The 20,683-nt window shown below is 56.8% G+C and overlaps 1 protein-coding gene across 2 annotated transcripts in view; it reads left to right on the forward strand.

The window, feature by feature from the left end:
- The window catches only part of INTS1 (integrator complex subunit 1), a 32,628-nt gene that overhangs the window by 9,870 nt on the left and 2,075 nt on the right, over positions 1–20,683 (forward strand). For both annotated transcript variants that reach the window (XM_081299620.1, XM_081299621.1), the window contains exons 14-42: positions 475–632; positions 1,045–1,141; positions 3,356–3,447; positions 3,589–3,649; positions 5,222–5,419; positions 5,742–5,871; positions 6,188–6,367; positions 6,444–6,593; positions 7,242–7,421; positions 7,502–7,606; positions 8,654–8,821; positions 8,897–9,008; positions 10,053–10,214; positions 10,857–11,003; positions 11,379–11,477; positions 11,693–11,817; positions 12,436–12,690; positions 13,295–13,454; positions 13,659–13,799; positions 14,124–14,301; positions 14,374–14,497; positions 15,257–15,387; positions 16,103–16,190; positions 16,272–16,498; positions 16,604–16,727; positions 17,446–17,579; positions 18,189–18,381; positions 18,887–19,014; positions 19,340–19,452. In XM_081299620.1, coding sequence (XP_081155746.1) covers positions 475–632; positions 1,045–1,141; positions 3,356–3,447; positions 3,589–3,649; positions 5,222–5,419; positions 5,742–5,871; positions 6,188–6,367; positions 6,444–6,593; positions 7,242–7,421; positions 7,502–7,606; positions 8,654–8,821; positions 8,897–9,008; positions 10,053–10,214; positions 10,857–11,003; positions 11,379–11,477; positions 11,693–11,817; positions 12,436–12,690; positions 13,295–13,454; positions 13,659–13,799; positions 14,124–14,301; positions 14,374–14,497; positions 15,257–15,387; positions 16,103–16,190; positions 16,272–16,498; positions 16,604–16,727; positions 17,446–17,579; positions 18,189–18,381; positions 18,887–19,014; positions 19,340–19,452 — 4,160 coding nt within the window. The remainder of the gene's footprint in view (positions 1–474; positions 633–1,044; positions 1,142–3,355; positions 3,448–3,588; positions 3,650–5,221; positions 5,420–5,741; positions 5,872–6,187; positions 6,368–6,443; positions 6,594–7,241; positions 7,422–7,501; positions 7,607–8,653; positions 8,822–8,896; positions 9,009–10,052; positions 10,215–10,856; positions 11,004–11,378; positions 11,478–11,692; positions 11,818–12,435; positions 12,691–13,294; positions 13,455–13,658; positions 13,800–14,123; positions 14,302–14,373; positions 14,498–15,256; positions 15,388–16,102; positions 16,191–16,271; positions 16,499–16,603; positions 16,728–17,445; positions 17,580–18,188; positions 18,382–18,886; positions 19,015–19,339; positions 19,453–20,683) is intronic.

The raw sequence follows: 20,683 nt of genomic DNA on the forward strand, positions 1-20,683 counted from the left end.
AATGTCTGAACAACTCTGCGTTCATTCCTATGGCTTTGTCTTCTTGGGGCTCCACCAGGGTCTGCACCCATGGTACCCCCAAACTCCTGCCTCTTGGACATTTTCTGGGATGTCCATAGACACCTTTCTCTGCACACGCACACCCGTTCCCCACACTCACTCTTTGCCCTTGGGTGCTCCCAAACAGCCACAGCCACTGCCCTTCTTCACTTAGCTGTTCTGACTGTCCCCCTCCATGCTGCTGGTCACCCTGCATGCTCTGGACCATGCAGTGTGGGTGGCGGCCAAGGCCTTGGAGGAGGGTGGGTAGCTTCCTGTTCTCTTCTGTCCAGACAAGCCCGCCAGCGGCAGCTCCTGCCCTGCCAGGGCTGGGGAGGGTGGGCTGCTGCCCACTGGCCTGAGGCCTTGACGCCTGGCCTCTGCAGGTTTGGGCTGGGCCCCACCAAGCCCAGCGTCTCCCTCTGCTGCCCACAGCTTCTTCCTGCGCCTCTGCTCAGAGGTGCCCATCCTTGAGGACACACTGATGCGCATCCTGGTCGTTGGGCTGTCCCGGGAGCTCCCGCTCGGCCCTGCAGACGCCATGGAGCTTGCTGACCACCTGGTGAAGCGGGCTGCAGCTGTGCAAGCAGATGGTAATGCCCCTTGGACTTTTCTGTGGTCTTTGTCCTGGGCCCCCACAGGCAACAGCCCCCACACTCTACTCCTCCCCCACCCTGCAGAAGCCCGTGAGAGGATGCCAGTGCACATCCCTGCGCCCTGCAGCAGCGAGTCTGCTCTGCCTGGGTTGCATACCCTCTGGGCAGGCTGCACTGCTGTCCAGGATAGTCCTGGCTCCCCAGGTCCAGCTGTGACGCCCTGACCCTCCCTGCCCCTCCTTGAGCCAGGCACCTTGTGTCCTGTCATGTGGTACCTGGGTCACCTCCCATCCCACCCTCAACCCAGAGTAAGACCTGTCTTCTCACTCTGATGCCCCAAGGCTGAGTCCTTTGCCCGATGCCCAGAGCGTGAACTGAGTGGGCTTCTGGGTGTGGCTTGGGGTTTCAGATGTGGAAGTGCTGAAGGTGGAACGGATTCAGCTTATCGACGCTGTCCTGAACCTGTGCACCTACCACCACCCCGAGAACATCCAGCTCCCTCCTGGGTAAGAGCCGGAGCCCCCACAGCCCAGCCCACCCAGGAAGCCTGTCCTCAAGACCTGTGGGGTGGGGTGACCTCGGTTTTCCCATTATTGCTGGGTGTGGGTGGTAAATTCTGTTATTCTCTTTAATGTCTCTTATGCTTGCTTTTTTTGTGTTAATGTGTGAATGCTTTATTTCTTAGACAGCAGTGAGTTTGTGCTTTTTTAGTTTATTATTTTTCCTTTTTTTGGGGGGGGAGGACTGGGGATTGAACTCAGGGGCACTTGACCTCTGAGCCACATCCCCAGCCCTATTTTATATTTTATTTAGAGATAGGGTCTCTCTCAGTCGCTTAGCACCTCACATGCTGAGGCTGGCTTTGAACTGTGATCCTTCTGTCTCAGCTTCCTGAGCTGCTGGGATTACAAGTGTGCACCACCATGTCTGGCTTAAATTTATTTTTTGACTGATCCATAAAAACTTGTCACTGTTTCTTCATGGTGAACATGCTTCACTTACTAGCAGCTTCGCAGAGACGCAGTTCACATGCACTTCATGTGCTTAAAGAATTGATAAATGTTTAGCATGTCCACAGGTTGTGCATCCTTTGCTGCAATCTAACTAGAACATTTTTGTCCCTCAGAGAAGCTGTCCCCCAGATTTCCTCCCAGCAACCAGCCATCTGCTCTCCTATTAGTTTCCTTTTGGGGCACTTCATGTAAATGGAATTGTATAATGTGTGGTTTTTTCCTTTTTTTTTTTTTTTTTGTACTGGGGATTGAACCCCAGGGGTGCTTAACCACATAGCCACATTCATAGCCCTTTTTATATTTTATTTAGAGACAGGGCCTTGCTGAGTTGCGTAGGGCCTCATTAAGTTGCTGAGGCTGATCTTGATCTTGAGATCCTCCTGCCTTAGACTCCGAGTGGCTGGGATTACAGGTGTGCACCACTGTGCCCAGATACTATATGCTTTCTGTGACTGATTTTCTTCACCCTTCAGCATAATGTTTTCAAGGTTCATGTATGTTGTAGCGTGCACTGGTACTTGGTACTTTCTATACATGACATACTATTGCATGGAGAGTACCACGTTGTCCAGTCATGGGCTGGTGGACACTTGGATTGTATTCACTGTTTGGCTGCTGTGAGGATGCTAGGAGAATGTTAGTGAGCAGGTTTTTGTGTGACTGCATACCTGGCAGTGCACTTGCTGGTCACACATTTGACTTGGTGGGGGAGCTGCCAGGCTTTTCCACGGCAGCTGCATCATGTGACATTCCCACCAGCTCTGTGTGAGCACTCCAATTTTCCACTCTGGCCAACATGGCTGCCTGTCATTCTTTGCCATCCTGGTGGGTTTGAGTTGGCGTCTTACTGTTTTCATCTGTATTTTTCTGATCAGTGATGACACTAAACATCTTCTCATGTGTTTACGGGTTGTTTGTAGATCTCTGGAGGAAGGTCTATTCAAATCCTTTTCTGACTTTTTAATTGGCTGTTGAGTTTTAAGAGTTCTTTATCTGTTCTAGATTCTGGACCTTCATCAGGTCTGTGCTTTGCAAATATTTTCTCTGATTCTGTGGCTTGTCCTTTCATTGTCCTCCAGCTTTGTTGTTTTTCTAGGTGGTTTTGGCTGTTCTGAGTCATGACATTGCCATTTGATTTTTTAAGATCAGCTCATCAGTTTCTGCCTAAAAGATAACAGTACTCAGTCTTCCCCTGCATGAACGTGGGCTTCCTGTTATCTAGGTCTTTAATTTCTGTGGATCATGTTCTGTAGCCCTCCTTAGATAAACCTTAAGTGTTTTTCTTGGAAGTTTGTGCCTAGGGGTTTTCTTTTTTTTTTTCAGCCTATGACTGTGGAGTTTTTCTCTCACTCTCTTTCTTGGACTGTGGTGTGTGTGCTCCATCATCATTGTTCCCATTACATGGGTGGGAAACTGAGGCTTAGAAAAGTCACAAGGCCCAGGGGCTCAGAACTGCCGAGAGACAGTGGGCTTGGTCCTAGTGGGCTCTGAGTAGTGGCATGTGCTTGGTCACAGACCTGTGGTGTAGACAGGTCTGCTGGAGTATGAATTCCTGGAGGGAAGTTTTTGAGGCTCCACCATCAATGTCATCTAAAGCAGTGCCCAGCTGGTTGGTCACAGCCTGCCGTGCCGGGGCTGCCCTGGTGTGGCCAGTTCTCTTCTCTGGGCTCAGGCAGCTAAGCCGCTCTGACGCCATCCTCCTTCCAGGTATCAGCCCCCGAACCTGGCCATCTCCACGCTCTACTGGAAGGCATGGCCCCTGCTGCTGGTTGTGGCTGCATTCAACCCAGAGAATATCGGTGAGCTGTCCTGGCTGTGGGCAGACCTGGCTGCGGGTGGGCAGCTCTTCCTTTGGGGCATCTGTGTTGGGATTTGGGCTAGAGCCCCGTGAGGGACTAGAGGAGGAGCAGAGATGGCCACACCTGTGTCCTTGCCCGCAGGCCTGGCTGCCTGGGAGGAGTACCCCACCCTGAAGATGCTCATGGAGATGGTGATGACCAAGTGAGTGGGCTTGTCTTGCTGGGGGAGGGCAAGCAGAGGAGCAGGGCCTGGACTCCAGAGCTGCACGGCCTTGCCCCAGCTTGCTGCACCTGCTAGTGATTCCCTGAACTCCAAGTCCAAGTCTGTTACGCGTTAGTCTCTTCCTTACTGGGGGTGGGGAGGGATGGGGTGGCAGTGTGGCTCCCGAGCCAGGCAGCTTCGGGGAAGCCTTCATGGAGGGTGGCAGGGCCCTGCCTGGCACATTCTGGGCAGCATGTGTTCTGCCAGTGGGAGCAGAGAGCAGTCAGACCAGTGGACAGTGACTGGGAGGGACGCAGATTGGAGGCAGGGACTGGGCATACAGGTGGGTTTTGGCAGCTGTAGCATGGCTGTGCTTGGCGTCAGCACAGGCATCCTCCTCCCTGGACAGTCAACACAGTGTCAGCAGGAGGGGCCGGCCACTGCATGGAGTGTAGCTCGGTGTGAGTTGTGCCCTTGTAGCCAAGGTGCCCAGATAGGCCAGGGTGAGGTATTTCTCGTGCCAGGTGTCCAGTGTAGCCGGGTGAGGTGTGTGTTGCAAGGGCAGTTGTCCAGGCTGGGATGGAGCCTGACACTGTGGCATTGTGGGGACCTGGCGTGTGTGTGTGTGTGTGTGTGTGTGTGTGTGTGTGTGTGTGTGTGTGTGTATCTGTGGCACTGGAGGCACCATGGCGTGTGACTGGTGTTGAGGGAACCAGGCATTGTGGGAGTTAGCTTTGCGTGTCACTGCTGTGTGGAGGTCGGGTGTGTGTGCGCGTTTTGCTGTGGCATGGGCACTGGGTGTGTGGAGCTGTGGCAGCTTAGGAACCTGGGTGTATGTGTGGGGGGGACTCAGGTGTATGTGTTTTATATGGTGGGGGCTGGGTGTGCGTGGCTATGATTTTTGTAGGGGCTGGTTGTCTATGGCCTATAGGGCTAGATTCTGGCTCTAGTGTCATGTGGACTGAATGTTTGTGGCCATGGCCTTGGGCAGCTGGGTGTCTCTGGCCTTGCTGTGGCAGGGGCTGGGGTGTGTGTGTGTGTGACTGGAGTGGTGGGGACTGGAGGTGTGGTCTTAAGCTGGAAGGCGAGCTTCTCGTCTTCTCCTGAAACTGAGCGGTAGACGGAAGGTGGGGAGTGGTGAGGGGTGGTGAAGTGAGGAGTAGACCGAGCTCAGGAGGAGATACACGGGAAGATGGATTTTGAAACATGAAAGGAGATGAACAGTTAGTGCTTCCCCAAAAGCTGTGCTTGCCTCTGGAAGCAGGAAGTGCTCCCCCAACCTGAGATTCCCAGGGTCTTAGAATACCAGTCTGTTTGGTTCCTGGTATTGAACAAGGATCCTGGCATGGCAGGGCATGGCAGAGTAGGTGTCCTGGAAGAGACCATGGAATTCTGACATGGGCTGGACTTGGAGCTGAGATGGCTCTTGGGCTGCAGTGAAGTGATGGGTGGGCTGCTGGGGCCTGTGGTTTCTCAGGTGCAGGTCTTGTGAGGGTCCACCCTGTGTGCACGCATGGTCTGGCAGAAGCGAGCCTGGCAGGGCAGGGCAGCAAGACCTTTCTTGATCCCCAGTAACTACTCCTACCCGCCGTGCACCCTGACGGATGAGGAAACCCGGACAGAGATGATTAACCGGGAGCTGCAGATCTCCCAGCGGGAGAAACAGGAGATCCTGGCATTTGAGGGGCACCTGGCCGCTGCGTCCACCAAGCAGACCATCACTGAGAGCAGCAGCCTCCTCCTGTCACAACTCACAAGCCTGGATCCCCAGTATGGCCCGCTCCCCACCCCTGTGTCCCAGGCCTGGCGTGGTCTGTTCTGCTGCAGGCGGGCAGCTTGGGTGGGAAGAGGCTGGAGGGCTGGTGGAGCCGACCGCACCACTGAAGTGCCCCCTGCATCCATTCCTACGTCATAGGCTCCAGAGGGAGCCTGACCAGGGACAGCTGGGTTGAGGTGTCACAGCAGTCCCAGGGTCTCAGCTGCCCCCAGCAGTGGGACTGGGAGGCTGGGCGCTCCTTGCCTTACCTATCAGTGTTGCTGGGGACATGTTGTACATGTAGCATTCTGACACTCTTGTTCCTGTCACCTTCAGAGGGCCCCCTCGGAGGCCTCCTCCTCACATCCTGGACCAGGTGAAGGGTCTTAACCAGTCCCTGCGCCTCGGGCACCTCCTTTGTCGCAGCCGCAACCCAGACTTCCTCCTCAACATCATCCAGAGGCAGGTGAGTCTTACCCTGAGGAACAGGAGGCCCTGGAGGGAGGAGAGCTGGGGTGGGTTTGGAAGATAGGCCTCAGTGGTACCTGGCAGTGACTGTCATGGCCGGAAGAGGGGAAGCAGGTGCATGTGGGATTCAGAGGCATGTGAATTCCAGGTGAGCAGATGGCACTGATTTCAGGTCGGAGCCGGCTGTGCCTCCTGGCAGGTCTGCCTGTGGCCCTAGGGGGCTGCTCTAGGAATTGGGGTGTTGGTGGGGTAAGTGAGGGGGTCGCCCAAGCTTGGTCACGAAGGCGTTGAGTGGGCTGCTCTTGTCCACCCAGGCCTCCTCGCAGTCCATGCCCTGGCTGGCCGACCTGGTGCAGTCCAGCGAGGGCTCCCTGGACGTGCTGCCCGTGCAGTGCCTGTGTGAGTTCCTGCTGCACGACGCTGCCGACGACCCCGCCTCTGGGGAGGAGGAGGATGAGGGTGAGAGCAGGGAGCAGAAGGCCAAGAAGCGGCAGGTAGGTCCCTACCCACTGTGCCCCACTGCGGCTCTTCAGTCAGCCGGGTCCTCTGAGACGCCCTCTCGTCCCTCAGAGGCAGCAGAAGCAGCGACAGCTGTTGGGCCGCCTACAGGACCTGCTGCTGGGCCCAAAGGCTGATGAGCAGACCACATGTGAGGTGCTGGACTACTTCCTGCGGCGTCTTGGCTCCTCGCAGGTGGCTTCCAGGGTTCTGGCCATGAAGGTGAGAGCCAGGCCAGGGCCTCTGGTCTCCGCACAGGCTCTGTCACTGTCCTACTCTGGTCTTGATTCTCGTTACCCACCCTTCCTAGACCCTTTCCTGGTTGCATGTAGAAGGGACAGATGTCACCAGCACAGTTTGGAAGAACCAAGGGGCCTCGGTTGCCTTCTGGTGTTCCTTCTCTGGGTGGTGGCATGGAGAACTCAGAGTGACTTAATAAACCACAGCTTCTTGTCTTTAAAAGGTATTGAGCCGGGGCTGGGGCGGAGCTCAGAGGCAGCGTGTGCCTAGCATGTGCAGGGCCCTGGATTCCGTCCCCAGCATCAGTATTTTTTAAAAGGTATTGAACAAAAGTGTTTTGAGCTGGTGCAATGGTGCCCACCTGTAATCCCAGCTACTCAAGATGTTGAAGCAGCAGAATTGTAAGTTCAAGGTCAACATGGATGACTTATTGAGACCCTGTTTTAAAATTAAAAAAAAAAAAAAGGCTTTGAAGGAACCAGCTGGAGTTATTTTTCTTTCCTTAATCCTGACTGAGCCTGAAGTTCTGTGTTCTCTGCGCGGGGCTCTGAGGGACATGTGTGCTGCCTGAGAGTATCTGGGCCCACCAAGTGCTGGCACATGGTTTGACCCAGCTCTGTGTGTCCACAGGGCCTATCGCTGGTACTCTCAGAGGGTGGTCTGCGGGACAAGGAGGAGAAGGATCCTCCCATGGAGGAGGACTCAGGGGAGGTGGATGCGCTACAGGGCTACCAGTGGCTTCTGCGGGACTTGCCCAGGTTGCCCCTGTTTGACAGCGTCAGGACCACCACAGCCCTGGCACTGCAGCAGGTGAGGGCTGTGCCTTGGCTGTGGGTGGGCGGGGTCGGCAGCACTGCCCCAGGAGCTGGCTCACACACCTCCCTCCCCAGGCCATCCACATGGAGACCGACCCCCAAACCATCAGCGCCTACCTGATCTACCTGTCCCAGCACACGCCGGTGGAGGAGCAGGGTCCACATAGCGACTTGGCCCTGGTGAGAGGGCGGGGCCAGAGGTGCCAGACTCTGGGTCTGAAGTGTCCACACCCAGCCTGTTCCCCATGGCCTGGTGCCACGTGGAGGCATTGAATGGCCTTTGTGGTTACCACAGCTATCTCTCAGTACCCTGTAGTCCCTGCTCCCTTCATGGAGCATTTTTTTCCCAGACTGAGCAGGGCCTTGGTTGTGGGGGTGGGGCTGGAGCCAGGAGTTGCCTCCTGCTGTGCCAGGCTCTGGGGGTGGCTTGGTGGTTGGAGGACAACCTCACATACCACCCACTGAGGACTGTCAGAGCCCTTGGTGTCACCTGTGCCCTTCTTAAACCATCACCTCTTCTTGATTTGCTTGTCCTAGTAAAGCAACCTAAGCACAGGGTCACAGGCCCGAGGCTTGGTGAGATGAGTGAATGAGCAGTGAGTAGGTGGCAGGGTCACTGGGACAGTGGGTCTTCTGCTGCCAGGGTTCTTTGCAGGGGGCGAAAAACCCAGACCTGGCCAGCCCAGTAGCCTTTGAGGCCTTTGTCCTCTGAGTCCGGTCCAGTGTCTGGCTGCGTGGCCCACAGCCAGGCTTCTTGGCATTGTTGACGAGTACAAAGAGCGTCTAGACGGGTCGTGACGGCCTTTTCCTTTTGGCCATGGAAAGTACGTGTCTCTGCTTCCATGGGTGGTGTCCTTGACCCATTCCTCCCTGCCCCTTCCTCTCCATGCTGTGGCAGACTGAGGGCCATAATGTCATTTTCAGGGCCAAGGCATCCTCTTTGAGTGCCATGCTCTTGTGGCTCTCCCTCCCCATTGCTGCGCCCTGTGTGCTGTGTCCCACTATGGTGGAGTGAGGGCCTGTGGCACTGAGGGCTGCACTTCTTGCCATCGCCAGCTGGTGCATCACTGAAGATGGCTGCAGTGCTCCTGGTGGGGCTCACAATGTGACTAGTGTCACTCAGTGATGTGGCCAATTTATAAAAGCCTGCCCTTCCCCTGGCTATTGGGTGTTGTGCAGGGAGGAAGGGAAAGGAGGTGGGACCTCTGATGGCTGTTGTCTTGCCAGGATGTGGCCCGGCTTGTTGTGGAGCGCTCCACCATCATGGCGCACCTCTTCTCAAAGCTGTCCTGCAGCGCTGCCTCTGACGCCGTGCTGGGCGCCCTCCTGTCTGTGTTCTCCCGCTACGTGCGGCGCATGCGCAAGAGCAAGGAGGGCGAGGAGGTCTACAGTTGGGTAAGGTGGTGCTCAGCCTTGGTCCCCCCCCACGCTCTGAGCCACCAGTCCCCATTCCTTGTCCTTTCCCCACAGTCAGAGTCTCAGGACCAGGTTTTCCTGCGCTGGACCAGTGGGGAGACTGCTACCATGCACATCCTTGTGGTCCATGCCATGGTCATCCTGCTGACGCTGGGCCCGCCCCGAGGTGAGTGAGGCAGCATGGGTCTGTCCAGGCAGCTCACAGCCTTACCCAGTGGCTATTTGTCCAAGGTTTTCTGCTTCTGGTCAGAATTCATGGGGAGTGGGAAGAACTGCTGTGCCACCCGTGACTGAGCAAATCCCCTTCACCGCTTTGCCACAATATTTTTTGTAAATTGGAGATGTTGCTGCCATTCCCACTTGTGTTAGAGCATGCTGTGGAAGCAGGCGGGGTCCTCAGGCAGTACTTGGAAACTCTGAGCCCCTGAGAATGAGTGCCTGTGCTGAGTGTTGTTGTCAGAGTTTCCACTCCCCCACCCTGGACATAGGCCTTGTCCCTAGGGGCTAGGAGGCTGAGCCAGTGAAACCGGGTTTCTCTACATAAAGGTGCAAGCATTAGTTTGCCCAAATGAGCCCGGGTCCTCATGAGCCCATGTTTGTGGCCTGAGGACTTGCTGGCCGTGGGCAGAGCCTGTGACTAGAGCCCATGTCCAACACCTCTGGCTGGCTGCTGCAACTGCACCATTACATACCTAATGATGCCTGAAGGGCACAGGACCCACTTGCATGTGTGTAGTGGTGGGCTCTGCCAGAATGGTGACCCACTGGGAGGGGGGCGAGGTAATCACCCTAGGTGTATGGCCACTGTGTCACCTTAGGAAAGGCTAGCCTGTATAGTTCCCATGGGCTCTGTGGAGGCTGAGGTCAGATGGCACTGGCTCAGCCAAGCAGCTTGAGCCCAGAGGGCATGGGTGTGCTGTGAGGACATGGCTGTGGTGGGGCTGTCTCCTGGCATGTGTCTCCTCACCTGTGAGTGGGATAAAGCCAGGATGCTGGCCCTGCAGCAGGAGGGTTGAGTCAGCTAATTCACACCTGTGTCTGGCACTGTGCTCATCTGCATTGGAGTCTCCTCTGTTCCCCCAGAGCCTCAGTTTCCCCATAAGGAAAACTACCCTGGGTGGTTGGGCGTTCGTCCAGCCTTGGCCTTTGGTCCTTCTTGAGGGCAGGGCTCTTTGGTTGAGGAGGCTGCTTACCCGTGTTTTTCCTGAAGCTGGTGATGGCGAATTCTACGAGCTGTTGGACATCTGGTTTCCAGAGAAGAAGCCACTGCCCACTGCCTTCCTGGTGGACACATCAGAGGAGGCACTGCTGCTGCCTGACTGGCTCAAGCTGCGGATGATCCGCTCAGAAGTCCCTCGGCTGGTGGACGCTGGTATGGGCGCAGGCTGGGCTTGGAGAGGGAAGGCCTAGCAAATTAGGGTCCAGCCTCGCACCTGCTGCCTGTGAGCCTGGCATACTCCAGGGGCCTCTCAGACCTCAGAAGGGCTCCCATGAGTCCTTGTGGCCAGCAGATGCTTACTGAGCTCTGGCACAGCTCTGGGCTACCCCTGCCCACAAGGTCAGAAATCAGTCCTGAGAAAGAAATGAAAGCAAGCAGTTGGGGATTGGGAGGGGAGAAGGGAAGGTGGTGCAGGGTTTGTGGGTATCAGGCAAACTGCAGGGGAGAGTGGAGGGCCCCAAGAGGGACTGACGAGGGTCTGGCCAACGCAGGTCTATTGACTGGGCCCTGGGCAGGGCAAAGGGACTTTGGTGAATTCGCTCAGGAAGCCCATTGAAAGACACATGCTGAGGAGCCTTGGACTCCTGTCAGCTTGGGGAATATTGGTGACGGCATCACCGGGGCATGAAGATTGAGCCAGTGGCCTGCCTGCAGTTGTGGCGGGCACCCCGCTCTGATGCTGCGAGCCTTTCCCGCATCTGCCAGTCACACCTCCAAGCTGCCTTCCAGGGTGGGGGGCCTGGGTTTGGAAGGACTCCATGCTTACCGAGGGGGTGCTGAGTGAGCATCCCACAGCCCTGCAGGACCTGGAGCCCCAACAGCTGCTGCTCTTCGTTCAGTCCTTTGGCATCCCCGTGTCCAGCATGAGCAAACTGCTCCAGTATCTGGACCAGGCAGTGGCCCATGACCCCCAGACCCTGGAGCAGAACATCATGGACAAGAGTAAGCATCAGGATCCTGTTGGTCAGCAGATCCTCATTGAGTTCCCTGGGGCTGTGGGCAACTAAGGGACTGGGGAGCTGCGGGAGGTGGGATGTGGACAGCAGGTGCTAGATCAGGAGCCCAGTGAGGCTGGAGTGGCAGGAGAGCTCTGGCCTCAGCACCAGGTACCGCTTGGAAATTGTTCTGAGGCTAGAGAGAGCTGCCGGGGACACTGACTGACCTTTTGGTGGGAACTCTCATAGCTCACTTTTACAGTCCTCAGGCTGCTTGCTGGACCCTGCTGGGCCTTCACATGAGAACTCCAGCCAGAGTCCTGTGGAAAGGGCAGTGTTTGCTCCTGTCCATGCCTGGATTTTACCCATTTCTGTTCTGCAGATTACATGGCTCACTTGGTGGAAGTGCAACACGAGAGAGGCGCCTCCGGAGGGCAGACCTTCCATTCCCTGCTCACGGCTTCCCTCCCTCCCAGGCGAGGTACTGGTCCCTCCTGGCCACAGACTCCCACACTGCTTCCTTGGTCAGCACTGGCTTCTGGCCAGCATAGGGCCCCTGTTTTGGGTCTGTGTGGGACCTGGGTACCAGCTCTTCTTTCTGGTGATGCCCTCTGGGTGGGACTGGCCTTGGTGTGCAGGGATCCCCGGCTGCAGCTGGTCATAAAGTTTTCAGCCGTGATGTTCCCTTCCCTGTAGACAGCACAGAGACACCAAAGCCAAAGAGCAGCCCTGAGCACCCTCCAGGCCAGGGCTGCACTCGTGCTGGGATGCAGGTCCGGGCACTTGGCCCCGAGGACGACTTGGCTGGCATGTTCCTACAGGTACTGGCCCCACTGTGCGAGGGCCCCTCACCACCTCACTCAGTGATGTGTGTGTGTGCCCACCCAACACGTGCTTCTCACATGCACGTGCCCTCTACTTTCACTCTCAGGTAGATTTCTGGGGCTCAGATGTGCGGGAGGAGAGGGAAGAGGAGCCCTGTTCTCACTCTGCTTCTGCCATCCTTGCAGCTTCCCCCCTGCCTAGCACTCTGGTTTCTCCTTGAAGCCAGGTTTGCAGGACTTACCTGAGGTCTCACTGCTGGTGCTGTGTCCCAGTGTGGTTCCCACCTGTCTCACTCCTCCCTTTTTTTGGGAGGAAGGTGCTCTGGGGGTGGGACACAGGGGCTTGTGCATGCTAGGCAAGCACTCTGAGCCACACCCCAGCCCTGGAGAGCCTTGGGCACTTGGCAGGCTCTGGATACCATTGTCCTCCAAGGGAAGCTCCTGGGGATGTCGAGTTCCTCTGCACAAGCCTGAAGAGCTTGGGCCCCTCACTGCACACAGTTAGAGCCACACATGAACAGGGATCCAACTAAGGGCATGGCTCTGACACGGGAGCCTGTGAGAGTCCTCAGTCCCACCTGCTCCTCCTCCTGACTCCCACCCCTGCTATTCCAGATCTTCCCGCTGAGCCCAGACCCCCGGTGGCAGAGCTCTAGCCCCCGCCCTCTTGCCCTGGCGCTGCAGCAGGCTCTGGGTCAGGAGCTGGCCCGAGTCCGCCAGGGGGACCCTGAGGTGCCAGGCATCACAGTGCGCCTCCTGCAGGCCATGGCTACCTTGCTAGGCTCCCCGCACGGTGGGGCCCTGGCCATGGCCATGCACCGCAGCCACTTCATGTCCTGTCCGCTGATGCGCCAGCTCTACCAGTATCAGGTACCCAGGTGTGGATGCTTCTGGCAATGGAGTGAGGGGAGGGATGACTCAAGTGTCGCAGGACAAATAGGTAGAAGCTCCAGGCCCCACTCAGGTCTGCTAGAGGCCCAACGCCCTCCCAGCACATCTGGAGGCTGCCTGTGTGGGCTTTGTTCCTGGTTCCTGTGTGCACAAAGCAGGCGCTCCAAGGCATGAGGCAGAGGCCCCTCTCCTTACTGAAGGTGAGGGAACAGTGATGGCCCCCTGTGCACACTTCCAGCCCCAGTCCCCTCGAGCCCAGTGGTCTCGCTGGCCTGCCTCTGTGCACACGTTTATGTTTGAATGTTTACTTCCATTCCTTTCCCCTGAATCCCACGAAAACAAGTTGCCAGCAGAAGTAAGGCCCCACGAGGTCATCCTGGCACGTGACAGGATGCGCTATTCTGAGTGGCAAATGTGTTGATTTTGGGCCAGCTGCAAGGGACCAACTCCTGTGGGCCCCACCCTGGCCCTAGCCTCATGGCCCTTTTTCTGGGCTTTGGGTTCCTTTGGGTTCCTGGCCCTGTGCAGGATCACTGATGTCCCTGGGCCAGTGTAACCCACAAGTTGCCGGTTGTTTCCCCAGCGCTGTGTGCCCCAGGACACTGGCTTCTCCTCCCTCTTCCTCAAAGTGCTGATGCAGATCCTGCAGTGGCTGGACAGCCCTTCTGTGGAGGAAGGGCCCCTCCAGGCTCAGCTCAAACTGTTCGCCACCCAGTACTCAGCAAGACACAGGATCAGCGATGGTAAGAGTGGGAGGGAGTGGCAGGCACCCAAGGTCCCTGGTGGTGGCTTGGTGTGAACACATGTGGCCAGGCTATTGGGGAGCAATGTGGGTTCCCTGAGGGAAGATGGAGCCTGCACGGCTTGGGGGGCCTCCTGGATGGGATCCTGGGAGGAGCCAGGACAGAAGTCAAACGTCCCCAGTAGTCACATGGGCTCTCCTATAGTGCGAAGCGGGCTCCTGCATCTGGCTGAGGCCCTGAGCTTCCGTCGTGACTTAGAGGTGATCAACTCCACTGTGCGGGCTGTCATTGCCACCCTGAAATCTGGGGAGAAGTGCAGTGTGGAGCCAGAGCTTGTCAGCAAAGGTACATGCTCACCCAAGCCTCCAGCTGCCAGCCACGGGCAGACCCTGTCTGGACGGCTCCCCTTGCTGCAGGTGGAGACCAGTAGTGATCACTTGGTGTCATCCCTGGAAGGTGTCCATAGAAGTCCTCTTCCAGTGCCTAAGTGGGGCCTCTGGAGAATGACAACATGGCATGGTGTCCCCAGGAACCCCTGCCCCCCCCCCCAGGCCTGCTTGTGCTTTGCCATGGGCACGTCCTACATGTGCTCACTCACACTCCGCCTGGGCTTGCCACTTAGTGGTCTGCCTGCTGGGGTGAGACAGGACATTGCTGTCCCTCATGCAGTCCTTCAGGGTCTCATCGAGGTAAGATCCCCCTATCTGGAGGAGCTGTTGACAGCACTCTTCTCAGCTACCATGGGTGCCACTGGTCCGAGTCCAGCCTCCAAGGCCATCGTGGTGGTGAGCTCCTTGCTGCAGGAGGAGGAGCCCCCGGTTTCTGGGAAGCAGGACACAGATGACAGGTGAGCCAAGAACCATGGCCAGTGGGTGAGGAAGCCCTGGTGGTCCTTTTCTGAGTCTCTTCCTTCCTGTAGCCTGGAGACTGTGTGCCTGGGACCCTCATCAGGGCTGCTGGTAGACTGGCTGGAGATGCTGGACCCTGAGGTGGTCAGCAGCTGCCCCGACCTACAACGGAAATTGCTCTTTTCACGGAAGAAGGTGACAGGGCAGTCCAAGGGCAGAGGGTACTCTGGACTCCCTGATTGCATGGGGGAAAGATTCTGGTCTGGAACAGTGAGGTGGCCACCAGCAGCCCCTCCACTCCAAGAACTTGCATCCACTTAGCCCCAGAGGAGGGATGTGGTCAGTCTAGTCCTGACCCTCTAGTCCCACACCAGGTCACGTGTCCCCTCAAGGCCAACACTGGTGACCAGATCTGGTTCCAAGGACAGGTGGGAGGGGCTTGCCAGACTTTGTGGACCAATGGGCCCAGGTCTTTCCAGGGGAGCACAGAGAATCTGTGGTCAGCAGAAGGGGAGCAATGTGGGACTCCTTGGTGTAACTGGAGCCCGGCACAACCCAGGGAGACCAGGGCCCTCTGTGAGGGGTGACAGAGCCTGAGTGCTCTCCCTGCGGAGAAGTAAGGAAATGGTGCAACTGATCTATTTGTGGGCAATGACCACTGGAGTCGGCCACCTGAAGTGCTGTGGCCAGTGGTCTTTTGGGCAGGAACAGCCAATGCTGTTGGGTCGCTTGGCCTGTCTCCTTACCAGGCCTGTGCAGTGGACAGAGTCCCACACCTACAGGGTCTGCTGAGCTCCCTGGGCTGGTGCTCAGGGCTGCTTCCTGGGAATGCTTCAGGTCTTATTGGAAATGTCCTTGTGCCTGTTCCTGGGTGGCTTCTTAGGACTTTCTCAGCTGATCTGACCCAACAGCTGGTCTCAGCTCAGTTGGGACCATCTCATTCTTCTTCCCTAGGGCAAGGGTCCTGCAGGTCCCCAGGTGCCGTCCTTCCGTCCCTACCTCCTGGCCCTCTTCACACACCAGTCCAGCTGGTCCACGCTGCACCAGTGCATCCGCGTCCTGTTGGGTAAAAGCCGGGAACAGAGGTGAGGCCCTTCTGCATCTTGGCCTTGTACCCCCTGGGCGGCCCCTTGGCCCTTCCACGGGCACCATGTGATGGCTGTGGGGCTTGTGCTGATGTCCCTGTGCTGAGAGCTGTCAGCTCAGCTACACCAGGTACAGCACTCTGCTGCTGCCTCAGGTGGATCTGGGCTCTGCACTGAGGGCCCCAGGGGTGTCTAGCCATCACCCCACACCCAGTGCTGGAATTCTTGCTCCTTGCCTGGGCAGCACCTCTGTAGTTGCCCTTGCTCCACGGGGCACAAACGTGCTGTCATGGCTACCTTGCCCTCACCAAGGATGCAGGCAGGCTAGTCTCCTCAAGTGTTGTCCTTGGGCCATGTTCTTCATCTGTGAAAAATCCAAGTTACTTGTCCAGGCTGGGCTGCCAAAGTGGGGTATGAAAAGTCTGTGAGGTGTAGCACCCCACAGTGCCAGAGCCCAGCCTGCCTGGTGGTCCCTTGGCAAAGCTGTGAGGTGGGCTGGGGGAGCTCATGTTCCCTCTGTGGGATGTGCTCTTGGATGCCTGGCTCATGGCCATGGGAGGGAGAGGTTGGGATGCCATCTCCTCTGACCAACTGGCCCCTGACCAGCAGTCTCTTCAGAAGGGCCATGGGGGCTCTACTTGGAAGCTCTTACCCTATGTTCCCTGGTTGGTTTCAGAATTTTCTCATGCTCAGCTGGATTTCGGTTTCCTCTCAGGTTTGACCCCTCTGCCTCCCTGGATTTCCTCTGGGCCTGCATCCATGTTCCAAGGATCTGGCAGGGAAGGGACCAGCGCACCCCACAGGTAGGCCATAGGGGGCAGCCAGCCTGTGGGGTAGGGTGGGATGGTGTATCCTGGGGCTGACTGGCTTGCACTTGGTTGTAGAAGCGGCGGGAAGAGCTGGCACTCCGTGTCCAGGCTCCAGAACTCATAAGCCTGGTGGAGCTGATTCTGGCTGAGGCGGAGACCAGAAGCCAGGATGGGGATGCCACCGCCTGGACTCTTATCCAGGCCAGACTGCCCCTGCTGCTCAGCTGCTGCCGTGGTGATGACGAAAGCATCAGAAAAGTGACAGAGTACCTAACAAACTGCATCCAGCAGTGGGGGGACAGGTGCCTGAAGCCCTGTGTGCCCTGGGGGTGTGATGGAGCAAGTCCAGGCCCAGGCCCAGGCTTAGCCCTCACACGCCCCAGCAAACCCTGCCTGATCTCTTCCAGTTTGCTGGGCAAGCGCTGCCAAGACCTGCTCCTGCAGCTCTATCTGCAGCGGCCAGAGCTCCGGGTACCGGTTCCTGAGGTCCTGCTGCAGAGTGAAGGGGCCACTGGCAGCAGCATCTGCAAGGTGAGCTGGTGCTTCCTGCTGCCTACCTTTCCTGAGCAGCCCTGACCAGAAAGGGAGGACAGAGGCCGTCAGTCTAGCAGGCTGGCTTTCCCAAGAAGTCTGGTCCCCATGAGGAATTCTGTGACTGACTTCGAAGTAGAATCCCAAGTTAGGGAGTGGTATGTGGTGTGTGGGCACCCTGACCCCACCTTGCTGAGGGCAGAGCCCTCCCTGCTGCCTTCCTGGTCTCACCTCTCCTTTGGACGGTGGCATGGGAGAGCCATCTGCCTGACCTTTTCCTGCCTTGCAGAGGTGTGACTGTCAGGAAGTTGCACGTGTGTGTGGCATGTGATACCTGCAAGGCAAGATTGGGAGCACCCGTCACCCCACAGTGTCCCTGGAGCCCTCCTCCTGCCCTTCCCCACAGTGCCTCTCCGCCCTGGCGGGATACATTAGCTTGCATCTTCCAGAGTGTCCTGTCAGTAGGATCATAGCATGTGCTCTTATTTGGTGTCCTCCAGCATAATTTCAAGGTGGTCTGTGTGGGGTGTGCATAGATAGTCTGTTCCTTGCTGCTGCTGCTGAGTGGTGTCTGCTGTAGATAGACCTGTTATCCATTCTTCTGTTGAGGGCCCTTTGGGATGTGTCCCCTTTGAGCCTGTGGGAGCCATCACGAAGAGTCTGTTAGGCTGTGTTCATACCTCCTGAACCTCAGGCCTCCCTTTCTCACCCCCCTTAGCTGGATGGGCTTGTTCACCGCTTCATCACGCTCCTCGCAGATACCAGTGACTCCAGGTCGTCTGAGAGCCGAGTGGCCGATGCCAACATGGCCTGTCGGAAGCTGGCTGTGGCCCACCCCATCCTACTGCTAAGGTATTGCCCAGGCTCTTCACCGACAGCCTGAGAGGAAGGTGCCTGGGGTCTGACTGTGTTCTGGAAGGTACCACAGGGCAGAGCGTGGCCCTTTCCTTCCCTACTCCTGAACCAGAGCAGGTCCTTCGGTGGGTGTTACAAACCCTGCCCTCTGAAGCCATGAGTTTAAGAAGGGTATGCAGCTGGAAGCTGGCACACAACAGCCCCTGCCCCCGTCTCAGTGTCTGGCACAAGAACCTCTGGCCTGTGGCTGAGGGTTGGGAGGAGCTGGGTAGACCTCAGACAGATAGTTGAAGTGCTCCTCTCAGACTTGCACTGATCCACCTGGTGCAGCCTGGTGCACTGATCCAAGCCACTCCCTGACAGTATCACCTGGACCTTGTCAGGGGCGCAAATACAGCCACCTTCTGGTCAGTGAGCATGGAGTGTGCCTCGCTGGTGGGCGAGCACTAGGAGAGCCAGAAGCCAGGCTGGTTTGCCATCATTGGTGCAGAGTTGGGTCACAAGGGAGTGTGAAGTTGGGATGTTGGATGTCTGGCTGGGGCTCTTGGAGTGAGAACATCTGGTTCTAGGCAGAGAGACCACAGAGGTCCCTTCTGTCCACACTAGGCACCTGCCCATGATCGCTGCTCTCCTGCATGGCCGGACGCACCTCAACTTCCAGGAATTCCGGCAGCAGAACCACCTGACCTTCTTCATGCATGTACTGGGCATCCTGGAGCTGCTGCAGCCACGGGTCTTCCAGAGCGAGCACCAGGGGGCGCTGTGGGACTGCCTGCTCTCTTTCATCCGGTTGCTCCTGGTGGGTCCCAGCTGGAGTCTTCCAGCTGGAGTCTCCCTTGGATCCCTGGGCTGCACATTGCGTGGGGACCCTTCCCCACCCAGAAGTGCTCAGATTCCCCCGTCCCAGTTATCTCCCTTCTGCTTCCAAGCCAGGCCTGGTCTTTCCTAACCAGGAGCAATGGGAGAGCCCAACCCCTTAACCTGGCACCAATCCAAGGCCAGGCTACCTGTGCCATAGCTTCTGCCTCCTCTCCTGCCCCAGGAACTAGCTCTTGCCCTGCGAGGCCCCTGCGTTTCCCCAGCTTCTCAAGTCCTGGGAATCCCATGTTCTTCAGAAGCCCAGGTCAAACTTCTCAGACCCTCTGCTGAGCTTGCCATGTGTCATTTATGCTGAGCTCATGAAGGACAAAAGCCAATCTGCCCACCCCAGACCCTTAACACACCCACATGGCAATAGGGTCAGGGAGGGTGGTTGGGGCTGGGACCAGGACTGCAGAGCCCTGAGTGACTGTATCCATCTTCAGAACTACAGGAAGTCCTCCCGCCACCTGGCCCCCTTCATCAGCAAGTTCGTGCAGTTCATCCACAAGTACATAACCTGCAGCGCCCCAGCTGCGGTGTCCTTTCTTCAGAAGCACGCAGAGCCCCTCCAGTGAGCACTTTCAGGGACCCGGGAGGGCCATACCAGGGCAGGTCTGTGGCTCCAGAGCCAAGGGAGGTGGCGACTGAGAACAGGTCCTGTCTGGTGCCTGGGCCAGCACAAAGGCTGGTTCCGGCCATCACCTCTACTCTATAGGGAGCCTTTGGGTTGCCTCCCTAGCAGTGGGCTTCACTCCATGTGTGTGACAGACTCCTTTTGCCTGCCCCTCCCTAGCATCCTGGCTCCTGTGCCACTCAGGTTCCCACCTTCCCCTCCATCAACATGCCTTTTACCTGCCAGGTTTCTGCCAAGGTGAAACCATGTTTTCTTTCTCCAGTGACCTATCCTTTGACAACAGTGATCTGATGATGCTGAAGTCCCTTCTTGCAGGACTCAGCCTTCCCAGCCGGGACGGCAGGGCTGACCGGGGCCTGGATGAGGAGGGAGAGGGTGAGTGTGGACAGCTGGGATCTTGGATGGGCTGCAGGGAGGTCCTGTTGAGGTCCAAGGTGTCCAGTGGGACTTAGTGAGCTGTGGGATCTTGCCTATTTTATACATTTGAAGTGTGGTTAATGCCACAGCTGGTCTGAGCAGCAGCACCCCACTCTTTGGAGAATGTCACCTGGTCTCAGATGTCATTTTCTTGGAAGACTTCCCCAGCCTTGCTGGGCAGGGCTGTCCTCGGTTCTCGCTGTTCTTGTCCCGTCTCTAACTGTGGCTTTGCTGGCCAATGGTAGTATATACCAGATGGGTGGCAAATGAGAGCCCTTCCAAGGAGCCCCTGAAGCCAGGCTGGCGATGCTGGTAACAGCCACTCTGCAGGCCCTGTTGTGCCAGCTTGTTTTCAGTAGCTCTTAGGCAGTTCTTGGGCACATAAGCACATTAATTGAGCATATGTGGCATGCAGGCCTCAGACCTTGGACTGCAGAGGGGACAGCTCTGCTCCTGCAGTACCTCCAGGGGAGAGGAGAAAGTGAGCACGCTCTGGTCGGGCTGGGTTATAGGCAGTGTGAAGAAACAGGAAGTCCCACCAGGTGCACTTGTAATCCCAGTGACTCAGGAGGCTGAGGCAGGAGGATCACAAGTTTGAGACTAGTCTTAGCAACTTAGTAAGGCCATAATCAGAAGCTCCTGTGGCACAATCAGTGAGCAGTACTTTAAGCAACTTAGCGAGACCCTATCTCAAAAACAAAAAAAAAAAGAAGGGTAGGGGATATAGCTTGATGGTAAAGTGCCTCTGGGCTTGATCTCCAGTACCAAAAGAAAAAAGAGAGAGAAAGTGGATTATTCTCTCTCTCTCTCTCTCTCTCTCTCTCTCCCCCTCTCTCCCCCTCCCTCCCTCCCTCCCTCTCCCTCGCGTGCGCACGCACTTTGCTCTTTCTTCTCTTCCTTGTTCTCTTCCTCTTTTTCTCTTCCTTCCCTGTTAATCAGACACTGCTGCAATAAAGATCTCTTGGTTTCTCTGAAAAGAAAAGAAAGAAAATGGATGGCTGGGGCTGTGGCTCAGTGGTAGAGCGCTCACCTAGCACGTGCGGGGCCCTGGGTTCAATCATCAGCATCACATTAAAAAAAAATTAAATAAAGATATTGTGTCCATCTACAACTAAAAAGCAAATATTAAAAAGAAAAGAAAGAAAAGGAAAATGAAAAAAAAAAGGAAGTCCTGAATCCCCCAAATCAG

Source organism: Spermophilus citellus, assembly GCF_964194105.1.
Source record: "Spermophilus citellus genome assembly, chromosome: 6".
NCBI classification, from domain to species: domain Eukaryota; kingdom Metazoa; phylum Chordata; class Mammalia; order Rodentia; family Sciuridae; genus Spermophilus; species Spermophilus citellus.